General features: G+C 39.7%; 1 protein-coding gene and 1 long non-coding RNA gene across 6 annotated transcripts in view; one reads left to right on the top strand and one right to left on the bottom strand.

Moving 5' to 3' along the window:
• The window catches only part of adamtsl4 (ADAMTS-like 4), a 73,503-nt gene that overhangs the window by 21,154 nt on the left and 28,548 nt on the right, over positions 1-23,801 (top strand). For all 5 annotated transcript variants that reach the window (XR_013195724.1, XR_013195723.1, XR_013195722.1 and 2 more), the window contains exon 5: positions 4,496-4,598. Coding sequence is in view for 1 of the 5 variants with exons in the window: in XM_077207068.1 (XP_077063183.1) it covers positions 4,496-4,598 (103 nt within the window). In the remaining 4 variants the exon portion in view is untranslated. The remainder of the gene's footprint in view (positions 1-4,495; positions 4,599-23,801) is intronic.
• LOC143715379 (uncharacterized) overlaps positions 1-23,801 on the bottom strand; it is a 582,927-nt gene that overhangs the window by 538,841 nt on the left and 20,285 nt on the right. The window lies entirely within an intron of this gene.

Here is a 23,801-nt window from a genome sequence, read left to right as displayed (position 1 = left end):
TTAAATTCAATGGAATTCAATAGAACCCGGTGGCTATTTTTTGTATTACGCCTAAACAAAATCTCATGGGAACTTAAATTTTTTGTGATATCAACTTTAAATTTGGAACACAACTTGGTTAGATATATAGCTTTCATTTTATTGTAATTTTATAGTAATTTTTTTTTTAAATATTTATTTTATATTAAAAAATATATATTTGATTTACTGTAAATTTAAACTTCATACTTTAATTTTTTGAAGTGCTTTCACTTCAGTAATAATCTGCTGATTGCACCGTCAGGCACAACACAAGTGTTTTTTGCTAATTTCAGCCTGACGCAGTTGTCATTTTCATGTCCTGCACCACGTTGTTTAAATAGCAAATACATTTGTGCCTATCTGTTCGCCCATGAGCTGCTGGTCTGAAAACGAGGTGTGTTCAGGCACATTGTTGGCGCGTTGCTATTTTGAGGCAACTGAAATAGACTGAGCCATTGACCAACTGAAACCTGGTCTAAAGTCAATGGCGCACTATTTTTTTGTTATTTAAAGAGTGCATTAGTAATATGCGCCTATAGGCGGGTCCACAACAAGCGTACACTTTGTCTCGTAGATGGTCTGCTTGCGCGCTTTAACCTCTCGCACGAGCTGATCTGTTTCCTCGCTAGAGTAGCGTTCAGTTTTCCGCTTGTCTGAATCCACTTTTGCTAGTTTAACGACGGGAAAAAATTTCAGCGCACCCAGCACATGGTCTAAAAGGGTTGTCCCTATTCTCTTAATGAGTAATGGGTGTGTTTTGGGCGTAACGTGAAATAAACCAATCAGAGTCTCATCTCACATTCCCTTTAAAAGCGAGTTGTGCTCGCGCCATGGCGGATTCGCTATTTACTTGACGGAATTTGCAAGCGGAAAAACTGAACGGTTCTCTAGCGAGGAAACGGATCAGCTCGTGCGCGAGGTTAAAGCGCAAGCAGACCATCTACGACACAAGCTGGATTCCACCATATCTTTATGTACACAATAATAATCTTTTACATTGTAATCCTTTTATTTCTAATATTTAAAAATGTTTGTGTGCTGCTGCGCATCCCTGGGTGTGTAATAAGCAAAGTGTGCGTGCGTTGTGGACCCGCCTATAGGCGCACATTACTAATTCGCTCTTTAAATAAAAACATTAAAAAACTGCGCTATAGACTGCGCCAACAGTTGACCAACAAAAACTTAGTCTAAAGTCTATTTCAGTTGCCTCAAGACAGCAAAGCGCCAACAATGCGCCTGAACACAGCTCGTTTTCAGACCAGCAGCTCATGGGCAAACAGATGGGCGAAAATGTATTTGCTTTTTAAACAACGTGGTGCAGGACATGAAAATGATACCTGCGTTGGGCTGAAACTTGCAAAAAACACTAGCGTCGCGCCTCGTGCTGCATTGTGCCGGGTCTATGATAGGGCCCATAAACTCACAGTAGGAAGTAAAAAGAAAGAATTGCGAGATGTAAACCTGGAATAGTGAGATAAAAAGTCGCAATTACCTTTTTTGAGTTTTTATTCCATGGCGGAAACAAGCTTCCATAGATTTTAGTATTCTTACTACATAAAGCATACTTCAAAAATATACTTTAACTTAGTTCACCCCAAAATGTCCTTATTATTTATTCACCCCTAGGCCATATATATGACTTTCTTTCCTCAGCAGAATAGAAATTAAGCTTTTGGAGGAAAAACTTTCGCTAGGGAAGACCCTTATCCGTCGACTGGGGTTGTGTGGATTAGGAAACTGAACAGGTGTGTGGAATTAGGAACCATGGAAATTATTTAATAAACCAAGGAGATTAACTAGGATACTAAGGAAAACAGGAACAGAGCAAAAAGAGTGAATGCGAAGTGGGGTTTAGAGCAAAATGAGGATAAATTAATTAATTTTATTATTTTTATTTTAGATCTTTAATGATAACAATCATATGTTCTGGGGTTTCAAACACTTCAAACCTTGCCCAATATTCTGAATGTTTATAAATATTTGTCAGCATTGATGTAGCCTAATTAAACGTATTTATATATGTCATAAGTTATGCCGCAAGCACCCAAACCACGATAAAGAGTATGAGCACTAAACCCCTTGAATAAACGGAGCTCGAGTTTTCCCGAGCAAACACACTCAGGCATTGCAGACGTGTTGTAAATATTTAGGGAAAGTTTGTGGATAGCCGCAGTGTGTTTGGTGTGCATTAATAGGACAGTGTTTGGTCATTAATGGCCATGTCTGCTGTGGTCTGAATCCTCAGTGACCCTTCGACTGCTTAATTTCACCCCCGTTACCGTGCGCAGCTGCCTCTGCCTGTCCCGCCTCCTGCTTTAGTGTCCTGCAACATCTCTCCTCTTAATCGCTCCCACTGTGGCTGGTTTCTGTCGTCTTCAAGAGGGATGGGGAAAGACAGGAAGGGGAAAAAGGCAACAGAAAATAAGCTGTGTGTCCTGATGTCATTGGCATCGTGAACGAACACGTGGATCTTGAGAGGAGCATCTGATCCAAACCAGAACTGTGCTCTAGCACTCTCAATGCTGATATAGGTTTGATTTATGATGCCATATGTTTTTATCCTGATGGTATTGGTTTGGGAATTGCAAGGAATTTATCTATTCTGGTTTAGTTTCCACTTTAACAATTCTAGTTCCTTAACCTTGTAAATTGTAAAAAAAAAAAAAAAAAAAATTGTTTGAAATGGAACGCTTTTCTAATCCTTTAGGCAAACTCTAAAAGAAAAAAAAAATTCTTTAGTACCATATTTGATACATCAGGCTTTTATGGCTCAAATAGTTTGATATAGGGCCCTATCATACACCCGGTGCAATGCAACATCATGCGCAACGCAAGTGTTTTTTGCTAGTTTCAGCGCGATGCAGTTATCATTTTCACGTCCTGCACCACGTTGTTTAAATAGCAAATACATTTGTGCCTATTTGTTCGCCCATGAGCTGCTGGTCTGAAAACGAGGTGTGTTCAGGCACATTGATGGCGCTTTGCTATTTTGAGGCAACAGAAATAGACTGAGCCATTGACCAACTGAAACCTGGTCTAGAGTCAATGGCGCAGTATTTTTAAAGAGTGCATTAGTAATATGTACCTATAGGCGGGTCCACAACGCACGAGCTGATCCTTCTCCTCACTAGAGTAGCGTTCAGTTTTTCTGCTTGCAAATTCCGTCATGTAAATATCGAATCCGCCATTGCGCGAACGCAACTAGCTTTCAAAGGGAATGTGAGATGAGACTCTGATTGGTTAATTTCACGTTATGCCAAAAACACACCCATTAGTCATTAAGAGAATAGGGACAAGCCTTTTAGACCATGCGCCGGGAGCGCCGACAATTTTTCCCGTCATTAAACTAGACCATGCGCTTAGATCCTAAAACAGGGCCCAGGGAGTTAATATGACTCTCATAGTCAAGGAGGAAAAAACACTTCAATTTTGTCCAAAGCAAAAAATAATACAATTTGTTGTAGATGCTGATAATTATGTGGCCAAAAAGTAAGATGATAATATTTAATAAAAAAAAATTATTTTTAAGAACAAATTTTGACATGATTTTTCTAAGATAAAAAACATGTATGGATAATCAAGTAAACCTAAGTTACTTAAGGTTATCCTTATGTTTACTTTATAAAATCAGTAAAGATTTCACAGCAAAAATCACGACCTGAAGGTGGACGTTTTTACAATTATACAAAAAAGCCTTTTACTTGCAAAAAAAAGTACAAACTATCAATCAGACGACAGAAGGCATGTAGTAGATTGTGTGCAACAGGTTTTTCAGAGAAGTTTTGATCATGTTGATGATTTAGAGGCCTTAGAAATTAGTGTATCAAATATGATACAGTGGGCTTTATAGTGTTAATGGTTCTATTAATAATTTGGAAGAATGGAATTGCTTATTTTAAATCTTTCAAACAGAGTTTTTAATTCTTGTTTAGATTTTTCAGGTTTTTTTTCAATTCTCAACCCTAGTGTTTTGTGCTGTGTTCCTTTGTCATTTCGCGTTGTCTTCTTCAGGGCTTTTGGGTTCTCTGACTTCATAAACACTGGCCTCCGTCTGTCTGTCCCTCTCTAGAGATTTATGGGAGTGTTTCCAGGTTCACCATGATTTCCATATGGTAGCCAATGTATCACTCTCTGTCACAGTTTGACCTAAAGCATGCACACACACACACACACACACACACACACACACACACACACACACACACACAAACACACACACACACACACACACACACACACACACACACACACACACACACACACACACACACACACACACACACACACACAGACACACACACACACACACACACACACACACACACACACACACACACACACACAAACACAAACACACACACATATTGTCATGCTTGTCGAAGTGAGACACTATAACTTAAGTCTCTCTCTCTCTCTCTCTCTCTCTCTCTCTCTCTCTCTCTCTCTCTCTCTCTCTCTCCCTCCCTCCCTCCAGGCATGTCCAGGTGCTCCAGTAAACTCCAGGGCTGAGGAGTGTGCAGCGTTCAACAGTCAAGAGTATATGGGACGCGTGTATGACTGGGAGCCTTTCACAGAAGGTTAGAAACGGAAATTGAAGGGTTATAAAGGGAAAAAAGAGGTAATAACAGAGGTGTGGTGAATATTACCCTGCTTCTCACCTTGTGGAGCAGCATTTGGAGTTTATTGTTTAATTATCAAGTTTACTGGACATCTACTCACACCACATTTTCCATTTACCTCACTATCAGACTGTTATTTTGCTGAGGTACTGTTCCAAATGAGCTCTGTTCAAAAACCTAGTGTGCTGCCTACCTAGAAAAGATTTTAAGGCACTACCGTTCAAAAGTTTGGGGTCGTTGAGTTTGTTTTTATGTCAAAGAAGTGCCATATGTTCACCAAGGCTGCATTTATTCAATTCAGAATACGGTGAAAATCGTGATATTGTGAAATATTATTACAATTTTATTATAAAACTCTTTTCAATTTGAACATATTTTAAAATGTAATGTATTCCTGTGATTAAAGCTGTATTTTCAGCATCATTACTCAGTGCTAGATGATCCTTCAGAAATCATAATAATACGCTGATTTGCTGCTCAAGAAACATTTCTGTTTATTATCAATGTTGATAATCAGGATTCAGGATGAATAGAAAGTTCAAAAGAACAGCATTTAATTGAAATAGAAATATTGTTAACACTTTATAATAAGTGTACGGTAACAAATAACTTATAAATCATGTCCAATAAAGTTTGGTTTAAAGCACTTAATTAATTACATTTTCCCATTTTCCGTGGCCTAATCTAAAGTGAGAACTATTTCCGTTAATAAGTTGTTAACAAAGCAGTATCTAACTCTTTCTATGAGCTAATTAAACAATAATAATTTGTTAATTACAGCGACAATGAATGAACTGAATGAACTCTCTGAATGAAAGAACTCACTGTTTGTATATAGTCTATGAATGTATTAACTACAATAATAAAGTATTAATTAAATAGTTTACAAATAATTTTTTAATACTTTATTAATGTATACTTATTATGAAGTGTTACTGACATCATTTGTAACATTATGAATTACTTTACTGTTACTTTTCAGCAATTTAATGTGTCCTGGCTGAATAAAAGTATCAATTTCTTTCAACAAAAAAAAGTACTGACCTCAAACTCTTGAACGGCAATTTATACACATGCACTTTAGACACAAACTGTGTTCCAAAATGCTGCCACCTTAAGCCTTTCTGCCAAAATATAAAGCAGCAATGAATGCTTCACAAAGGCAATCTTGCAATTCATTGTGATTTGCATTTTTTTTTAATCGAAGATTGCTTAGAAGTTGAGAAAAAATGTTGATAACTCTATACTGAAAATAGCAACAACATTTTGATTTCAAATTACAAAAAAAGAAAAAAAATTGGCTTTTGATAACACTTTTATCTTATCTACAAAATCAACATGCATGCAGTATTTTCAGTTCTGCTCAACAAGTTTAGCCATTTCTGAACTAATTCTGCCAATTTTACTTCACAGTCAGCGTAGAAAATGTGAAAAATGTGCACAGATTCAGTTTAGACTGGCATGGCCTTAAACAGTCTGTGATTCTCAGAAAGCTCTGAACTAGCAGATAAGCAAGAATAAAGGCGTTTTTGAGAGGCTATAAATGACCTGAGCCTTAAGAAGACAAAGTAGATGTAGAATGAATGAAGGGAGGAGAAGGGGGGTGACCACAGGGGTCATGGGTATTACTGTACAAGCAAAGCGTCTTTGTGAGAGAGAAGGATAGAGAAAGAGAAGTTAAAGAGAAACACAGAGTTAAAAACAGAGGAATGTGTGACGGACCCTTATAAAAGTCACCGAGACAGAATGCAAGTACCGGACCACGACTATAAATCAACAATACAGAAAGAGGAGAGAAAGAAAAAGAGGGACTTATAGTAGGGAAATCGGATGAGGGAGGAGGAGTCAGAGAGGACAGAGGTTAGGGAGTCATAGCAACCGAATGAAAAATGCTGCTGTTCGGGATGGATGGATGGATGGGATGAAAGGGTCTGTGAATGAGAGGAGAAAGACCTGAATGGAGGAAGAAAGGCCTGAATAGTAAATGAGAGGCTTGAAAAAGGGGGAAGTGAGGACAGACATTACTGAAGTGACATTCAATCTACTGTTGAGGAGAGAGAGCTGTCTGGCCCATTATGGTGTGCGGGACGCCCTCTCTGACAGATGACCAAAAATATTTAGGACTGAACCTTAAATCTTCAGTTTAGATCCGTGCAGTCTTAAATATTGAGTATAGAATCATGATTCTTAAGTTTAGAACCCTGAATCTTTAGTTTAGAATCTATTATCTTGAGTTTAGAACCTTGAATCTTTAGTGTAGAACCTTGAAATTGAATTTAGAATCATGCATGCATACTGAGTTTAAGTTGAGGATCCATAATCTTGAGTTTAGAATCTGCACATAGAATCTCGAGTCTTGAGTTAATAACTTTGAAACTTGAGTGTAGACTCTAGAATTTTGAATTACAATCATGAGTTTAAAGTCTTCATCTTCAGTTTAGAATCTTCCATTTTGAATACAGCGTGTAGAATACTAAATCTTGAGTTTAGAATCTTCATTCTTGAGTTTAAAACCTCAAATTTGAGTGTACCTTGAATTTAGAATCTTAAATACTTAATATAGAATCTATAATAATGAGTTTAGAACTTTTTTTGTTAGAATATTGTTTAAAATCTTGAATTTATACTTTTGAGCTTAGAATCTTGAGCAACACTTTAGATTAGGGTCCAATTCTTACTATTAGCTAGTTGCTTATTAGCATGCATATTACATATTACTAGGATATTGGCTGTTTATGAGTACTTATAAAGCACATAATAATGGCTTATTCTGCATGAACATATTCTACATCCCTCAACCCCACCCAAAACCAAACTTAACAACCTCACTAACTATTAATAAGCAGCAATTAGGAGTTTATTGAGGCAAAAGCATAGTCAATAGTGAAAATTGGACCCTAAACTAAAGTGTGACCAAATCTTCAGTTAGAATCTTTCGTTTATTACCTGCAAACTTGAGTTTAGAACCTCAAGAACCTCACATTTAGAATTGTGAATACTGAGTTTAGACACTTCTATCTTGTATTTGCAATCTTGAGTTAAAGTATTTAATCTTGAGTTTAGAACGTTAAATCTTGAGATAAGAACCCTTAATTGTATGTTTGAGTAGATTCTTCAGTTGGAAACTTGAGTCTTGTATTTAGATCTTTGAACATTGAAGTTATTTGTTGATGAAGTGCTGCTAATGAATTGTTGCAGCTGCTGTTTTGTTTGTATCTGTGAATTTTTTTATAACTGAGCTTTTTCTCATCGTGATTCGGACAGTTTTATCTCGCAGCTGCTTTCAGTCATATTCAGTAAATCATTTCTAGATGAGGAAAAGCTTGTGTGACATTAAAGGAATAGTTTTACACAAGGAGAAAAGAGATTACATGATATTTACTCCAAACCTACAGTAAGTAGGGCGCCAGCTATAATCATATTAAAATAAATTATCAACTAATTGAAATCATATACAATACAATGCAGATATGATGTTTGGCACATTTTATTTTTGGGTAGATGGCTGTAGATTGTTTGCTTTGAACTACAGATCAATTCAGTCTAATTGTTTGTTTAAGGGTAATTCAACTGATATTGACTTATTCATCTAGCAAATGCTTTTATCCAAAGTGACTTATAAAAGGATTGCCTCAGAACAAGTGATTCATCCCGAGGAGATTATATAACATGAAGTGGGCCAATACACACTTCCTAAATGACTTGGAAAAGTACAAGCTAGAACAGAGATGTAGGTGTGACACTGTGAAATAGTGCTTTGTGGTTTAAGGGGAAGTGTGTCAATAGGTGTGAGTCAAATGCATTTCTTGAATGCTACATTAATCTGAAAACATTTCAAAAACGCTCTTCCTCCACATTAGCATTTTCACACACGCACATTTTCCAGAAGTTTCTTGTCCACATTGAAACGTCAGTAAAACACTAAAATCATGTGCAAGTGTAAAATGTAATAAAGGCTCATGATGATACTGAGAGACCAGACATAGTGAAGTGTTCACACTGTTCTCCTGGCACAATACCATTTATTAAATGGAAAAGGGAAGGTTTACACGACAACAATGTACTAAAAACGGAAATGTTTTTCCTTTGCGTTTTCACGTACAGACGCCAATGTTGTCAAAACAATCCCTGTTCAAACAGATCCGCCAAAATTATTAAAAAACTCGGTATTCTGCTGCCAGACCAGTAGTTGGCAAAGTGACTTTGTTAAAATCCCCCTGTAGTCAATTACTGGATCCCTTAAAGCTCTACTTTGATCACTAAGATGACATATTTAAACGTTTTTTCCTGTGAAAAAAAATTCCACATGCCTTAAAATAGCTTGAATGTAACTCTACACCCCTTCCTCATTTAGTATTTGTGGATCCATGAATATGATGTTACGGCCAGAGCCATGTCCTAAAAGAAGGACATTAACAAAACTCGTTTCAACAGGAGAATTTATTATCAAAAGAACATAAACCAGTGGGGATTTCTTTAAGACTGCAAGGGAAGCTCGACTTCCCCTATAATGGCAAAAAATGAATGGTCAAACATGTACTATTGTGTTAACATTTTATTGACTAAAAATGTGTTAGAACACGTTCATGTTGAAGACGAGTTCGTTCAGAATCAGTTACATATAGCTGGTCGGCTGACTCGATTTCCTTCTCATTCATTTCCCGAGCGTCACAGTGCATTTCCCTGTTGAAGCCCAGCGTCCACTGACTTCCATGCGGCTGCTTTGAACAGTTTTTTTCAGTGCTTCGAAACTTGATGATCATTGGATAAATGCTGCGATTATGCCCCGCCCACGTGTGCTCAGCTTCTCTGGGGAGGATGCTGGACTCCGGGCTTCTGCGTGATGATTGGAGGGTCTGTCGAAAGACTGGATCTCCTTTTGATTGACAGCGATTTTATACTATAAAAAGTCGCTGACGCTGAAGCTATTCGAGCTCAGTCCCATCGCGGATTTTGCAAGTGTAGTCGAGAGACATACTGCTGCAACCTATTTCTTGGTATTTGCTTGGCAAAATTGCTAGCCAATTTTCATCATACATTTCACTCAATTATACACCACATTCCTTGTTTCAGTTTAACCTAATTCCCACATCTCCTCCGTCGAGTTTAATATCTTTTTTTATATTGTTTGTTCATTTATTCATTCATTCATACTGTAGGATAGGCTATAAATAAATGGACAATTTGTATGATGTAGGCGGAAAATGAGCTTCCCCTCTTTGAAAGACCAGCAGTCGCCACTGACATATACATAATTGTGGGAGGTAAAACAATCGGGGATAACAAAACATCAACAAAAGAGAGCAGGACCGCCGCCGAAATCCCGCCGCCCAGACATGGCAATGAGTCTTCATCCCTCACTCACATGGTTCACAGATGCAGGAAATCAGTTCCTAATAAAACAAGAACACACATAACAAGAACACGTCAACCCCCTAGAGGACAGACAAATCATTACACAAATAAAACAAATCAATCAAAAATACATGCTCATGTATCATATGCTAATTAGCCCCGCCTCCACTCACTCACACCAGCTCAGAGATTCACTCGGCCAACTTACTGAGGTAAACGCTGCAGAATGGTATCGCTATTTACAATGTCAGACACATAACGGTAATTAACATGAATAGCCTTTTCTTGACTACATTATCAAACAGCTAATAATGTGTTGCTAATGTTACACAAACCATGTTCCAGTTCGCCATCTCAGAGTCAAATAGCTGCCTTCTAACTATCATCAGTGGAGAAAGGCATAGAGTTCCTCATAACATCGTAATATACATTTTACAGCTGCTATATTGCTAAATCTACCCGATTTTTCATATCACCAGAAAAATATACCGGGATAACCTGGCTTGTCTTGAGACACCTCTGCTAGTTCGCTGTTAATGATCTGGGCTGGATTTCCCGATAACGTTGTCTCTCTCCGCGCTACGACGACTCTAAGGTATAGCTTAACTAAAGGTATATCATTTCTAGGCGTGTTCCCTGAACTATACCTTAGGAGGTTGCTTAAGATTTACCTTCTTACGTGCGACGTTACCAGGTGCTGTTCGTGTCAATGGTGCTGAATTTGTTGATATTTATGGCTCGAGAATCAATTATTCATTCATGCAGGGCCTGCTTCTCTGCGTTATGTGAGAAAGCGATGTTCTTTATAAAAGAAGCACTTCAGAAATAGTGGAAATTGCATTTATTAGGATTAATGGGATATTTAAAAAATATTCCAAACTACAGTATAATTGTCAGGATACAGGCACGGAGACAGAGGTAAGTGAATCCAAACATAGTTTTATTTAAAGTGACACAAGTGCAAAGGTGAGTATTCAAAGTTCAGGTGCAGATTCGGTGAAGGGCACAACGTGCGGGGCAGATTACAGGTGAGCAGCACCTCTTCAGGTTAGTTGGTGTCAAGCAATCACAGTTCATTAATACTTGTCTTTTCTCTTACAGATGCAGTCACGAGCCAGTAAACTCAGCGTGAACACAGGGAACTCAGGTGAATACCGGATCTGATTGAGTCTGATTGGTTCCTGACATTACCCCCCCCTCCAGAGTCCGCGCCAGCGGACCTTGGACCCCGACGTCATGGAGGTCTACCTCTGGGCCGTGGTGCAGGTTTTTCAGGATGTTGAGCGTGGAATTCAAGGAGCAGATTGGGATCAAGGATGTCGTTCCGAGGTATCCAACATCTCCCTCCCAATCTATCACGTACTCAAGCGGACCACCTCGACGTCGGGAGTCCAATACCTCTTTTACCGAATAAATGGACTCTGGTTCAATAGGTGGTATTGGGTGGGTTATCTTCAGGAACCAGTTCTGTTGCTGAGCTGGGTACTTCCGATGGTTTGCCGGACCAAGGAAACAATGGAGGTTGGTAACCCAGCACACACTGGAAAGGAGTTAACTGCGTGGATGACTGTCTGAGGGAGTTTTGTGCGTACTCTGCCCAAAGTAAATACCGAATCCAGATGTTCTGGTTGGAGTGGCAGAACGTACGCAAGAATCGTCCACCATCTTGGATCTTTCGTTCGGTTTGGCCATTTGTTTGCGGATGATACCCTCGATGATAGGCTTACAGTCACGTTCATAAGAGTGAAGAATGCTTGCCAAACTCGGGAGATGAATTGGGGTCCTCTGTCGGACACAATGTCTTCTGGGATACCGAAAGACATGTTTCATCAGTAATTCAGCAGTGACAAAAGCCGTGGGAATACCTTTCAGGGGAATTAGTCTGCACGCCTTGGAGAACCGATCGATGGCTACTAGGATACAGGTGTTGCCTTCAGAGGTGGGAAGATCAGTGACGAAATCGACCCCGATGTGGGACCAGGGTCTATGTGGGACAGGAAGTGGCACCAGTTTACCCGCTGGAAGATTCCTGGGAACTTTAGACATGGCACAGGGAATACAACCTTGCACGAACGCCATGATGTCCTGCTGCATGTTGGGCCACCAATACTTCAGTTGGAGAGTTGGGAAAGTTTTGCTTATTCCGGGATGACCTGTGCCTACAGAGGAGTGAGCAGATGAAATCAGAGTGTTGCTGAAATCCTCAGGCACGTAAATCTTTTCGGGGGGGAAATCCTGGGATTCTAGGTTGTTGTCGTGACAATTCCAATAGTTGCTCGTTGATTTCCCACTGGATGGGGTTGACAAATAATCTCTCAGGCAGGATGGTTTCGGGTTCTTCCATCAGAGTTTCTGGGGCATGGATACGAGAGAGGGCATCTGCTCTAGTATTCTTTGAGCCTGGACGATATGAGATTTTGAAATGGAAACGGGTGAAGAATAGTGCCCATCTGGCCTGACGTGGGTTAAGTCTCTTAGCGTCTCTCAAATACTGGAGGTTCTTGTGATCGGTGAGCACTAAGAATGGATGTTTAGCCCCCTCCAACCAATGCCTCCATTCTTCTAAAGCAAGTTTCACAGCCAGGAGCTCCCAATTTCCGAAGTCGTAGTTGCTTTCTGCAGTAGATAGCTTTCTAGAAAAGAACACACAAGGTATGGTTTTGGAGGAATGTTCAGAGTACTGGGACAGAATCCCTCCTACCCTGGTAGTGGAGGCATCTACTTCTACCACAAATACCTTCTCCGGATTTGGGTGATGGAGCAAGGGTGCAGTGGTGAATGTGGCTTTGAGTGATTTAAAAGCAAGCCCCGCTTCTGGGGTCCAGAGTAGCGTCTTCGGCTTCCCCTTTAGCAAGGAGGTTAGAGGAGCTGTCAAGATGCTGTATAAATCATCGGTAAAAATTGGCAAAGCCAAGGAACCTCTGGAGTTCTTTAACAGACTGAGGTGTTGGCCAGGACATGATGGCTTCAGTTTTTCGATTATCCATTTCCACTCCTCTCTTACTAAGGTGATATCCCAGGAACTCGACACTGGTCTGATGAAAAGTGCACTTTTCAGCTTTTAGGAACAGAGTGAATTCTCTGAGTCTTTGGATTACAAGGGACACATGATGTTGATGTTCAACAGGATCTCTGGAGAAAATAAGAATATCATCGATATACACCAACACAAACCTTCCCAGGAAATCCCGGAGTACCTCGTCCATGAAGCTCTGGAAGACAGAAGGAGCGTTTACCAATCCATACGGCATGACCAGATATTCATAGTGCCCTGCAGGCGTAATGAAAGTAGTTTTCCACTCATCCCCTTCTCTAATTCTGACCAAATTGTATGCACTCCTCAGATCCAATTTGGTGAACACTTTGGCTTCTCTGAGCTGTTCGAGGGCTGATGGGATGAGAGGTAGTGGATAACTGAATTTCATGGTGATTTGATTTAGGGCTCTGTAGTCGATACATGGTCTTAAACCTCCATCTTTCTTGGGAACGAAAAAGCTAGTGGCAGCAGGGGATTTGGAAGGACGAATTTAACCCTGTTGCAAAGACTCCTTCATGTACTTTCGCATGCATTCTTGTTCAGGAATTGACAGGGAGTAAATTCGACCCTTGGGAATCGATGCACTGGGGACCAGATGAATGGCACAATCCCATGGTTGATGTGGAGGTAAGTTGGAGGCAGTAACAGGGTTAAAAATGTCAGAGAATGAGGAATAACAGGAGGGAATATTCGTAGACAGGTTTTCCGTGGGGCTTTCGATGATTGTGGAACTCACTGTTAGCACTTCCTTCTGTTCAGCACCTGGTGGAGCAGGGTGTGTGATTTCAGTAAGTGGGCAATGACAACCCCAACTGTTGATCTTACCGGACTGCCAATTTTATGGTGGGTTGGTGACGAATTAGCCATGGGCGACCTAGGATTATGTCTGTTTGACTATTCTTGAGAACAAAAGGTTTGAACATTTCGTGGTGAATATTTTTAATACATAACTGGATGGGTGTTATCTGAGATGTGACATACCCTTTGTTAATCAACTCGCCGGTTACTGCATGGATGGAGTAAGGCCTGGGAGTGTCAATCTTCCTGAGGTTGAGCTTCTTACAGAGCTGTCCTGATATAAAAATCCCCGCTGATCCAGAGTCAATGATGGCTGCTACAGATACATGGAAATTTTGGGATTTCAAGGTTACAGGAATTGTGAGTGGTGTTGATACAGCGAGGCGGTCTTAAACGGAGCTTACCGTCATCCGCGCTGGTCGAGTGGGACATGCAAGTAGAAAGTGACCTTTAACATCACAGTACAAGCATAATTTCAACTCTCTACGACGGGCGCGTTCGGTCTGGGTAAGGCAATGAGTGTCGACCGGCATCCTTTCTGGTGGATTTTCGGACACAGAGTCCATGAGAACTTGAGGGGACGTGACATGAGAGTGTCGAGCATCTTGATAAAAACTCTGAGATCTTTGATGTTCACGGAGAGTTTGTTGTATGAACTTTTCCAATCCCAGGTTATCATAGATAGCCAATTGAAGACGGAGTGCAGGATTTAAACCACGGCGGAAAGCAGTCAGGAGAGCTCTTTCATTCCAACCACTCACTGAGGCTAAAGTTCGGAATTCAATGGAATACTCTGAAACAGATTTCTTCTCTTGATGAAGCTGCATCAATTTATCACCGACAGATGAATCACTGACTGGTTGTCCAAATACTTCCTTGAAATGGTTAACAAAGCTTTGTACAGACGTGGTAACCTCAGCTTCCTTTACCCACAACAACTCAGCCCATCTCAATGCTGCTCCAGATAATTGCTGAATGATGAAAGAGATTCGCGAGCGTTCTGTAGGATATAACTGAGGTTGTAGTTCAATGGCGAGTGAACACTGCAACAGGAATCCGTTGCACTCCTCCACCCGGCCGGAGAATGGCGCTGATCGGGAGGTAGGACCAGCGATAAAGACCAGCGTGGGAGCGGGGTTAGCGGAAGCGCTGGCGGCTTGTGGTAGCGAATTCGCCGCGTTGGTTGCAGATTGTACTGGAATGGCAGGGGTTGGTGGTAGTGTTGGATCCATACCATAGAAGATCTGTTCCGCTCAAGCCTTCTGTCAGGATACAGGCATGGAGACAGAGGTAAGTGAATCCAAACACAGTTTTATTTAAAGTGACACAAGTGCAAAGGTGAGTATTCAAAGTTCAGGTGCAGATTCGGTGAAGGGCACAACGTGCGGGGCAGATTACAGGTGAGCAGGTCCTCTTCAGGTTAGTTGGTGTCAAGCATTAACAGTTTATTAATACTTGTCTTTTCTCTTACAGATGCAGTCACGAGCCCGTAAACTCAGCATGAACACAGGGAACTCAGGTGAATACCGGATCTCGGGAAACATCTCTCTGGAAACAGCGGAACAAGGATACAAAGGTTAGTAATTCACAGGTGAGTATATGTTACTTTGCAGGTACTGGGTGCATCAGAGACTTCGGGAGACGATGGATAATGGTCTGTTCCTGTTGGAGGCTTGACAAAGACTGAGGCTGTGGTGAGTGTTTTTATGCTGAGGCTTGCTGATTGTGAACAGGTGCGGGTGATTAGAATTCAGGGGAGAGTGATCGTTGAGTGGTGAGGGATGTTGAGTCTGATTGGTTCCTGACAATAATAGCCTAGCCTACATATTTAAAAATTGTATCAAATATTGCTGCCACAATAACGGCCCATCACAACTGTTTATGTTATTTCTTCTTTCTATTTTTTGTATGCTGAGGTGGAGCTGTGATGAAATATTGTTCTTGTAAAAACTTTCCAGCATTTCAGTAATAAAAGTGTACATCTTTAAAATGCATGCAAATTACAGTGAACAGTTATGGTACGTACGGTGCTCGGCAGTGATCAAAAAAGATTTAAACAGTGAAGTTTGAAGTGACCTCTTCTTGTACACTTTGAGATTTGGATTCAGATGACAATTAAATTACCACACGACCTTTGTGTTTGGCAAAAAACAGAAGTGATTCGGCCTGGGATTTTTACGCGGGTGGTGGAAGAAAAACACTGATATTCTGGATTCGGACTGCAATAAAATCACATACTAACCTAAATGTTGAAAATATGTTTATTATGTTTATTTAATAAAAATAATGTTTATTCATTTTGCAGACAGTTTTATCCAAGGCGACTTACAAATGAGGAAAACAGCAAGCGACAGTGTTGGGAAAGTTCACTTTCTACATGAACTAGTTCAAAGTTTAGTTCACAAATTTTAAAATGAACTAGGTCAGTACATAGTTCATACTTCAACTGAACACAGGTGAAGAAACTGAACACAAACGAGGAGCGTGAAAAATTAACAGGACTGAACCAAAATCACAGTGACAGGGGGAAACCAGATCACAAAACAGAACTTAAACACATAGAAAACGTGACAATATGTTGCTGCGAGCTATTATTTTTCAAAATTATTGCCACAGCCCGTATAGAACCACAGACAGCAATTATTTTATCGCAGGGCAAAGTTTGCACAGAAATGTAAGATTTTTCCCATCCTCACCGACGTTGTCTTAAAACTCGTTTAAATGATCATACGACGCCTCATTGATGCTTTTGGTTTTGATGACGCATGCAGCGTTGCGACACTGGTGGCTGGTGTTGCCAGAATGGGTTTTTTTCCACTACATATTAAGGCCTGCTTACGATGTGTGTTTTATCCCGGTTTTCGCTCTATAGAAATCTGACACTCTATTGAACGAAGTTAAACTGAGAGAGCGTGCCGTTCACACACACCAGAATAAACGAGTTCAAAGTAACGTTCATCAGGCAGTAATACAGTACGTTCAGTTCACGTTCGCCCAAAATATGAATCGTATACTATCGTCCAATGAACGCGTTCAGGCACAACACTGGCAAGCGATTCATCGTAAAGAGGCAAACAACCACAAGTACTTAAAAAAGGTTTCGGACATTGCTTAGAGTATCATAAATTAGAATAGGGAGGGATTAAAGGAAGGTGAAAGCACAGATTTAAATTTTTATGATGATGTGATTTCTACAAAATCTTTATCAGACAGAGTTCAGTATTGTAGAAAGTGCACTATTGACCAGGTCCAGCATCAAACACAGTTCAGTATGGCACAAAGCTAAGCAGCATGCAGAGCTCAGCATCAGACATGGTTCAATACTGGACAAAGTTGATTCCAGTTGAGACAGTGCTGATTATCCCTCAGGGTTCGGTATCAGGAAGAGTTCAGTTTAAGAATTCAGTTACACTGAAATGACAGAGACATTCACCCCTCTGTTTATAATGTGTTCTGAAACTGCTTTTATGTAGAAATGAAATCAAAACAAACGCACTCAGGGGTATTCAGGCCATGAGCTGTTGTGAAAGAGGCGACACTGGAACTATGTGTGTGTGTGTGTGTGTGTGTGTGTGTGTGTGTGTGTGTGTGTGTGTGTGTGTGTGTGTGTGTGTGTGTGTGTGTGTGTGTGTGTGTGTGTGTGTGTGTGTGCTGTGGGTTAGGAGGCACAAGAATGTGCTCCGATTTATTAGAAGTAAAACTCTTGTAGGTTCCAGCAGTTATTTGAGCTATTGTTGGCTGTATGGCGTGTGTGCGCACATGCTTTTGTTTTGTTGTCCCTTGGAGATCATTTTTTTGGCCTGCTCAACTCTAAAGATCATTATGTGATTGTGTGTGTGTGCGTGTGTGTGTGTGCGTGCGTGTGTGTGTGCAGTAATTGTTACTGCATGACACTGCTGTGCAGTTCTGCGTATGATTTGGCTTGTTCTCAGTGTGCCAAGGTTTTTATGGGACATTCTTGAGAAAAATATTCATTGAAAAATTTAATTCTGTCATTACAAAAAGTTATTTACTGAAAATATTGGCACCCATCCTAGTTCTCCTTTGCGCATTCATGAGAGAAACAGCAATGTCCAATACAGGAACAAATTGTCCTCTATAGTTGGATATTTTCTATTAATCAGTTCACAAATCAATTTTAAATTATTCTTTTAACAAATGGGACTGATCTGCTTTACTGGAGGGGAAGATTTTTAGTGAATAATTACTTAAATTGTGGTTTGTTCCTCACAAAAAGCATGCAAATTACAACTGTTTATGGTACAGACTTATTGGGCCTCATTCATGAAACACGAACAGAACAAATTTCGGTGTTAATCGTTTGTATAGTCGTGTGATGTATTTTCACGAACCCTGTTCCCCTTCCACACGTAAATGGTGCATAAAACCTCCAAAAGTTGTTCTTTTAGGCAAACTGATGACTGCATTTTGATAACACTATGCAACTTAATAATATTTCATGAGTTTGTTTGCCCATATACCCAGGCGATCTTAAACTGTTGAGGTTGCATGTCATGAGACCTATTTATGAATGATTGGAATTCATTAACGTACACACGTTTAACATATCTGATGTTTACAAAGCATTTGTGAATCCGAGGGAGAGTTTTTGGGAAGGTCCCTTTTACTTGCAAATTACTTAGAATTTACTAATATATTTACAGAAGTTTCATGAATGAGGCTCAGTGACTTTCTATAACTTCAGTCCCTTATTTATTATTTAATTTAACCCTGTAAAGCCTGACATGAAAAAAATATGTATATTTTCTTTAATTGGATCCGTTTCTTTGACCATTAGACAAAATACAATATTGGTTCATATATAGTATAATATAGTGAGAATATGGAGCTCGTACTCAGAAAAAAAAAACATTACTTTTATTAATTTTATTATAAAATATGCAATTTGTTGCAGATGCCGATATTTATATGGCCAAAAAGTAAGATGAAATTCCGATATATTTGAATGTAAATCAATGAGATCTTTATAACAGTATAGCAGATACTCATACAATCATATAATCATACAAATATCAATCGTCGTCACTCTATATCTCCCAATTATACTTAGTAAGATTAATAGTCTTAGTAAGATGTTATTTAAATTCTTAGTTTTAAGATTAAAAACTCTGCAGTTTTAAAACATATAATGCAATGCAAAACAATGATGATCGAGATATGAACAAATAAACATTCCTCAAAAAAAGCCTGATGGATTTGATACTCACATTTTATATGATTTTACTAAAAATAATTGTTGTTTCAATCCATTAAGTCTTCATTTTGAAATATTACTAAGAATATAAAAGTTATTCTTACGTTCACAGTAAAAAGTCACGGGAACCACGACCTGCAGTTGGACGTTTTTACAATTATACTAAAATACTTTTTATTTGCCAAAAAAAGTATAAACTATCAATCAGACAACAGAAGGCATACTGATTTGTTACAGTACATAATGTGGAGTTTGTAACCGTATAATATCGGTTACACTTTATTTCGACAGTCATTTTAGACATTCTACTAACTATAAGTAACTTTTCAACTACATGTCAACTAACTGTCATTAGAGTATTACTAGACTGTAGTAGACTTTCAGTAGACTGTTAGGTTATGGTTAGGTGTTAGGGTTTGGGTTAGGAGAACAAGTTGACTTGTAGTTGCCAAGTTACTTATAGTCAGTAGAATATCTGTTGGGGGACCAATAAAATAAAGTTTAGCAGATATTAAGCTGACAGTCTACTAATACTCTAATGACAGTTAGTTGACATTTAGCTGCAAAGTTACTTATAGTTAGTTTCATGTCTAAAGTGGACTATCAAAATAAAGTGTTACCATAATATCACCACGTAAAAAAATTGACCTGTAAAAGTCTTCAGAATTTCTTCTGTTTTATTCTATGAAAGAAAAAAAGTTATGTGGGTTTGGAAAAATGGAAGGTGAAAATGTTGGATGAACTACCCCTGTAAGAGCTCGAAGGAGAGATGGAGGAAGATCCAAGTGAACGAGGAGAAAGAGAGCGTGCATGAAACCAAACTCTTTCGCTCTGTCGCTCATTTAGTTCTCACTAAACATTCCCTCCTTTCGTTTTCCTTGCATTGCTCCAAATCCCTCGCTGTCTAATTCGTCCGCTGCCAAAATCTCTCCACCCAGCTCAGAGATTATTAGAGAGCGGGATGTGTTGAATAAACGGAGTTTACTGAGGAGTGAGAACTGTGTGATAGGAGACAGGAGGTGGGGACACGGAGAGAAAACTGTAAACAAGGTTTTAGGGGAGTTGAGAAGGACAGCCATTTGACTGGTCAGAGAGAGAGAGAGAGGGAGGGATGGCATAGACGGAGATGAAGAAACAGCTGTGCTAGTGAGAGAGACGTGGGCTATGATCAGAATAACATACTAACACGCTCTTAGTGGTTCAATTCTCTGCGACCACACGTACACCTTAAGGTCCCCCTACTTTTTACAGCACTTTGTTTATATACTATGCACATTATGCAAATGTCTCTAAGCATACAATAACAAAAAACATGTGCAGTAGATGCTTGCCAGGAATAAAGTGCACTTTTGGGTCCTGTTACAGTTTTCTTTTTCTGCATTTGGAGGCACAGATCCCTTGTTGGATTAACATGTTAAGAAAAACAGCTTGTTTTTAAGCACAGCAAATAATGTGTTCTCTTTTTAAAAGTATGCCAAAGTGTGCTTCTTTTTCACAAGTGCATACTAATGTTTGAAAAGTTTGCAAATGTCTACTGGTTCAATTAGTGCTTTGTCAGTTTTCTGTTAGTAGTAAGCTAGGATTTCATTCTGAACAGCACTGAATTCTGAGTGTGTCATTTGTCTGAAATCTTAATGCTGTCTGTGAAGAGCACACAACCTTTAATAGCTGAGTACCGCAAGAATCCTGCGTAGGATGAGGAGTGTGTGTTTTTGATCAAATCACCTTTGATCAGTGAATCTGGGCTCGTCTCTGCATAACCTCTGCCCACTCTGTCGGCTTTTACATCCAAAATGTCTGAAAATGTGTCTCTTTTGGTTTTTCAGTAAGGTATAGGCCAGGTTTCATTGTGTAATACACACCACCAACTCTTGCTTAGCCAATCACAACACATTCTTACATTTACTTTATTTTAATTTACCATTATATAAGCAAAAACAAGCTCGCAAAATATTAGAAAGACATTTTACATGAAAATGCCAAAACACAGTTAACATACTCTTACTGTCTAAACATGTGCAGTTGTTGGTAAAATATCCATATTTACAACAATAAATACTTGTGTAGGGATTTATACAATCTCAGAATTGATACAGTGCAAATTGTCATACTTTAAGTTTAAATTGTTAAATGTTTATTAACACTTTTGAGCATTGCACTTACATCTTAGTTTTACATCTATAATTCATTCACAACCTCAACATTGTGTAACCCCTCCGTTCTACTCACAATGCTCTGACCGGAAGCAAAGTTTCCGGCATTGGAGACGGGTGCGCTAACAATGCCGCTGAAGACCACAGACCCTAGCGTACCTCTTAAGGTCCAGGGAAGTGAGGTTTCCATTACACTCACCTCCCTAAACCTCACTCCCATCCGGGTCACGGCACCAACGTAACCCCTTTGGTTCTACTTACACGGCTCCGAGCAGGATTCAAACTAGCGTTTCTGACATGGGAAGTGGGTATGTTAACAATGACGCTGAAGACCACAGCCTCTAGCGTCAGTGCGTCTCTTGAGGCCAGGGGAGTGTGGTTCACTCGCACACCTCTCACTAGCTGGCCTCCGTTACAATTGCACAATACGTTTTTTTTCTTCAATTTCAACGTAACATTTTATTGTTTTGGTAACAGTATGGATCCTATTTTAACAATCTAAGCGCATGGTCTAAAGCGCATGTCCGAATCCACTTTTGCTAGTTTAACGATGGGAAAAATGGTCGGCGCTCCCGGCGCATGGTCTAAAAGGCTTGTCCCTATTCTCTTAATGAGTAATGGGTGTGTTTTGGGGGTAACGTGCAATTAACCAATCAGGGTCTCGTCTCACATTCCCTTTAAAAGCCAGTTGTGCTCGCGCCATGGGGAATTTGCAAGCGGAAAGACTGAACGCTTCTCTAGCGAGGAAACAGATCAGCTCGTGTGCGAGGTTAAAGCGTGCAAGCAGACCATCTACGGGACAAAGTTTACACACATTGTGGACCCGCCTATAGGCGCACATTACAAACGCGCTCTTTAAATAACCCAAAAAATATTGCGCCATTGACTTGAGACCAGGTTTTTGTTGGTCACTGGCTCAGTCTATTTCAGTTGCCTCAAAATAGCAACGCGCCAACAATGCGCCTGAACACACCTCGTTTTCAGACCAGCAGCACATGGGCGAACAAAAGGGGCACAAATGTATTTGCTATTTAAACAACGTGGTGCAGGACGTGAAAATGATAACTGCGTCAGGCTGAAAGTAGCAAAAAAACACTTGTGTCGCACCTGGCGCCGCATTGCACCACATTGCGCCGGGTGTATGATAGGGCCCTTTATTTCGATAGTCCACTTTAGAAATTCTATTAACTACATGTCATTTTTGCAACTACGTCAACTACCAGTAATAGAGTATTAGTTGACTCTCTGCTTAATATCTGCTAACACTTTTTGATACTCCACAACAAACATTCTAGAAAATATCAACAGACATTTTTCTACTTTTTCAACAGACATTTCTGACTATCAGAAACTTTGCAAGTACATGTAAACTTATTCTACTAACCTGAACCCTACCCTACTCTAAGTGAAGTGAAGGCCAAGCATGGCAACCCATACTCAGAATTTGTCCTCTGCATTTAAGTAAATGCACACACATTAGGAGCACTTAGCGCCCGGGGAGTGATTGGGGTCTTGCTCAATGGCACCTCAGTCGTTTCCTGCTGGTGTTGATAATCAAACTTGTTACCTGTTACAAATCCGACTCTCTAACCATTAGGCCATGAATACCCCAGATGAGAGTTCAGAGGTCATTGACATGTAGTTGCAAATTAATGAGAGTTAGTTGACATGTAGTTGCAAAGTTACTGGACTATTGAAATAAAGTGTAACCATTGTTTTATCATTTCAAATTGAACAAATTGGCAACCTGCAAAGCAATTTTTACCTGATTTAACCCATAAAAATTTATTTTGTTTGCATGAATGAATGTATTTAGGTTGATTCTGTGATGTTAAATCATATTTTTTACTTTAATAAAGCTTGTTAATTTAGATGTTACTATTTGTTTCAGTGTGAGTGAGGCTTAAATGTCCCGTTTTCAGGGTCACTGTGTGTCGCGCACACACTCTTATTCTGGCATTCCATTTCTTTCTTTTGGTCTTTCTGTATATCCCTCTTTCCCTGAACAGATTCCTCTCTCATCCTGTGCTGTTCTTTCTTTCTCTTGTCTTCCTGTCTCGTGCACTGGTTCTCTCTCTGAGTTTGTTTAGAGACAGAGATAGTGGGGAAGTATATTTAGTCTGAATAGACTCCACTGTCTGCACACCAGAGAGAGAGAGACCGACAGAGCAAGAAAAAGAGTGTGTTGAAGATAAATCTTCTACACTTTAGCTTTTGCTCCTCTTTAAAATTGACCTTTTGTCCACTTTTTATAGATTTTTTACTTTTATTTCTTGTGCATTTTTTTCTCTGTCTTTCTACTTTTTTTCTCTGTCAGTTTCTCTCTGTTTCTCTCTCTCTCCCATTGTCTCCACCATAATCTCTCAAAGATAACTGTGACGAATGGGAAAAGAAGGGCTTGGAATCCCTCGCTCTTTTGTCAGTGTCAGCTGATTCTGATAGACAGACAGACAGAGTCTCACGTAACCAGACCTTTGACTATCAGCATAAAGTCTGGTCCACATTCCAGTCTTTTATGGATAAGAACCTCCCACTTAGACTGAAAGAGAACTAATCTGACAGACATGTAAAGCAACCAACCACCGTTTGTTTTGTGTTTACGT

This window comes from Siphateles boraxobius, unplaced genomic scaffold, assembly GCF_051911475.1.
Source record: "Siphateles boraxobius isolate OS27281-9 unplaced genomic scaffold, OSU_SipBor_1 12, whole genome shotgun sequence".
Taxonomy (NCBI): domain Eukaryota; kingdom Metazoa; phylum Chordata; class Actinopteri; order Cypriniformes; family Leuciscidae; genus Siphateles; species Siphateles boraxobius.
The sequence above is the reverse complement of the archived record's forward strand: the minus strand, read 5'-3'. Positions and strand labels throughout refer to the sequence as shown.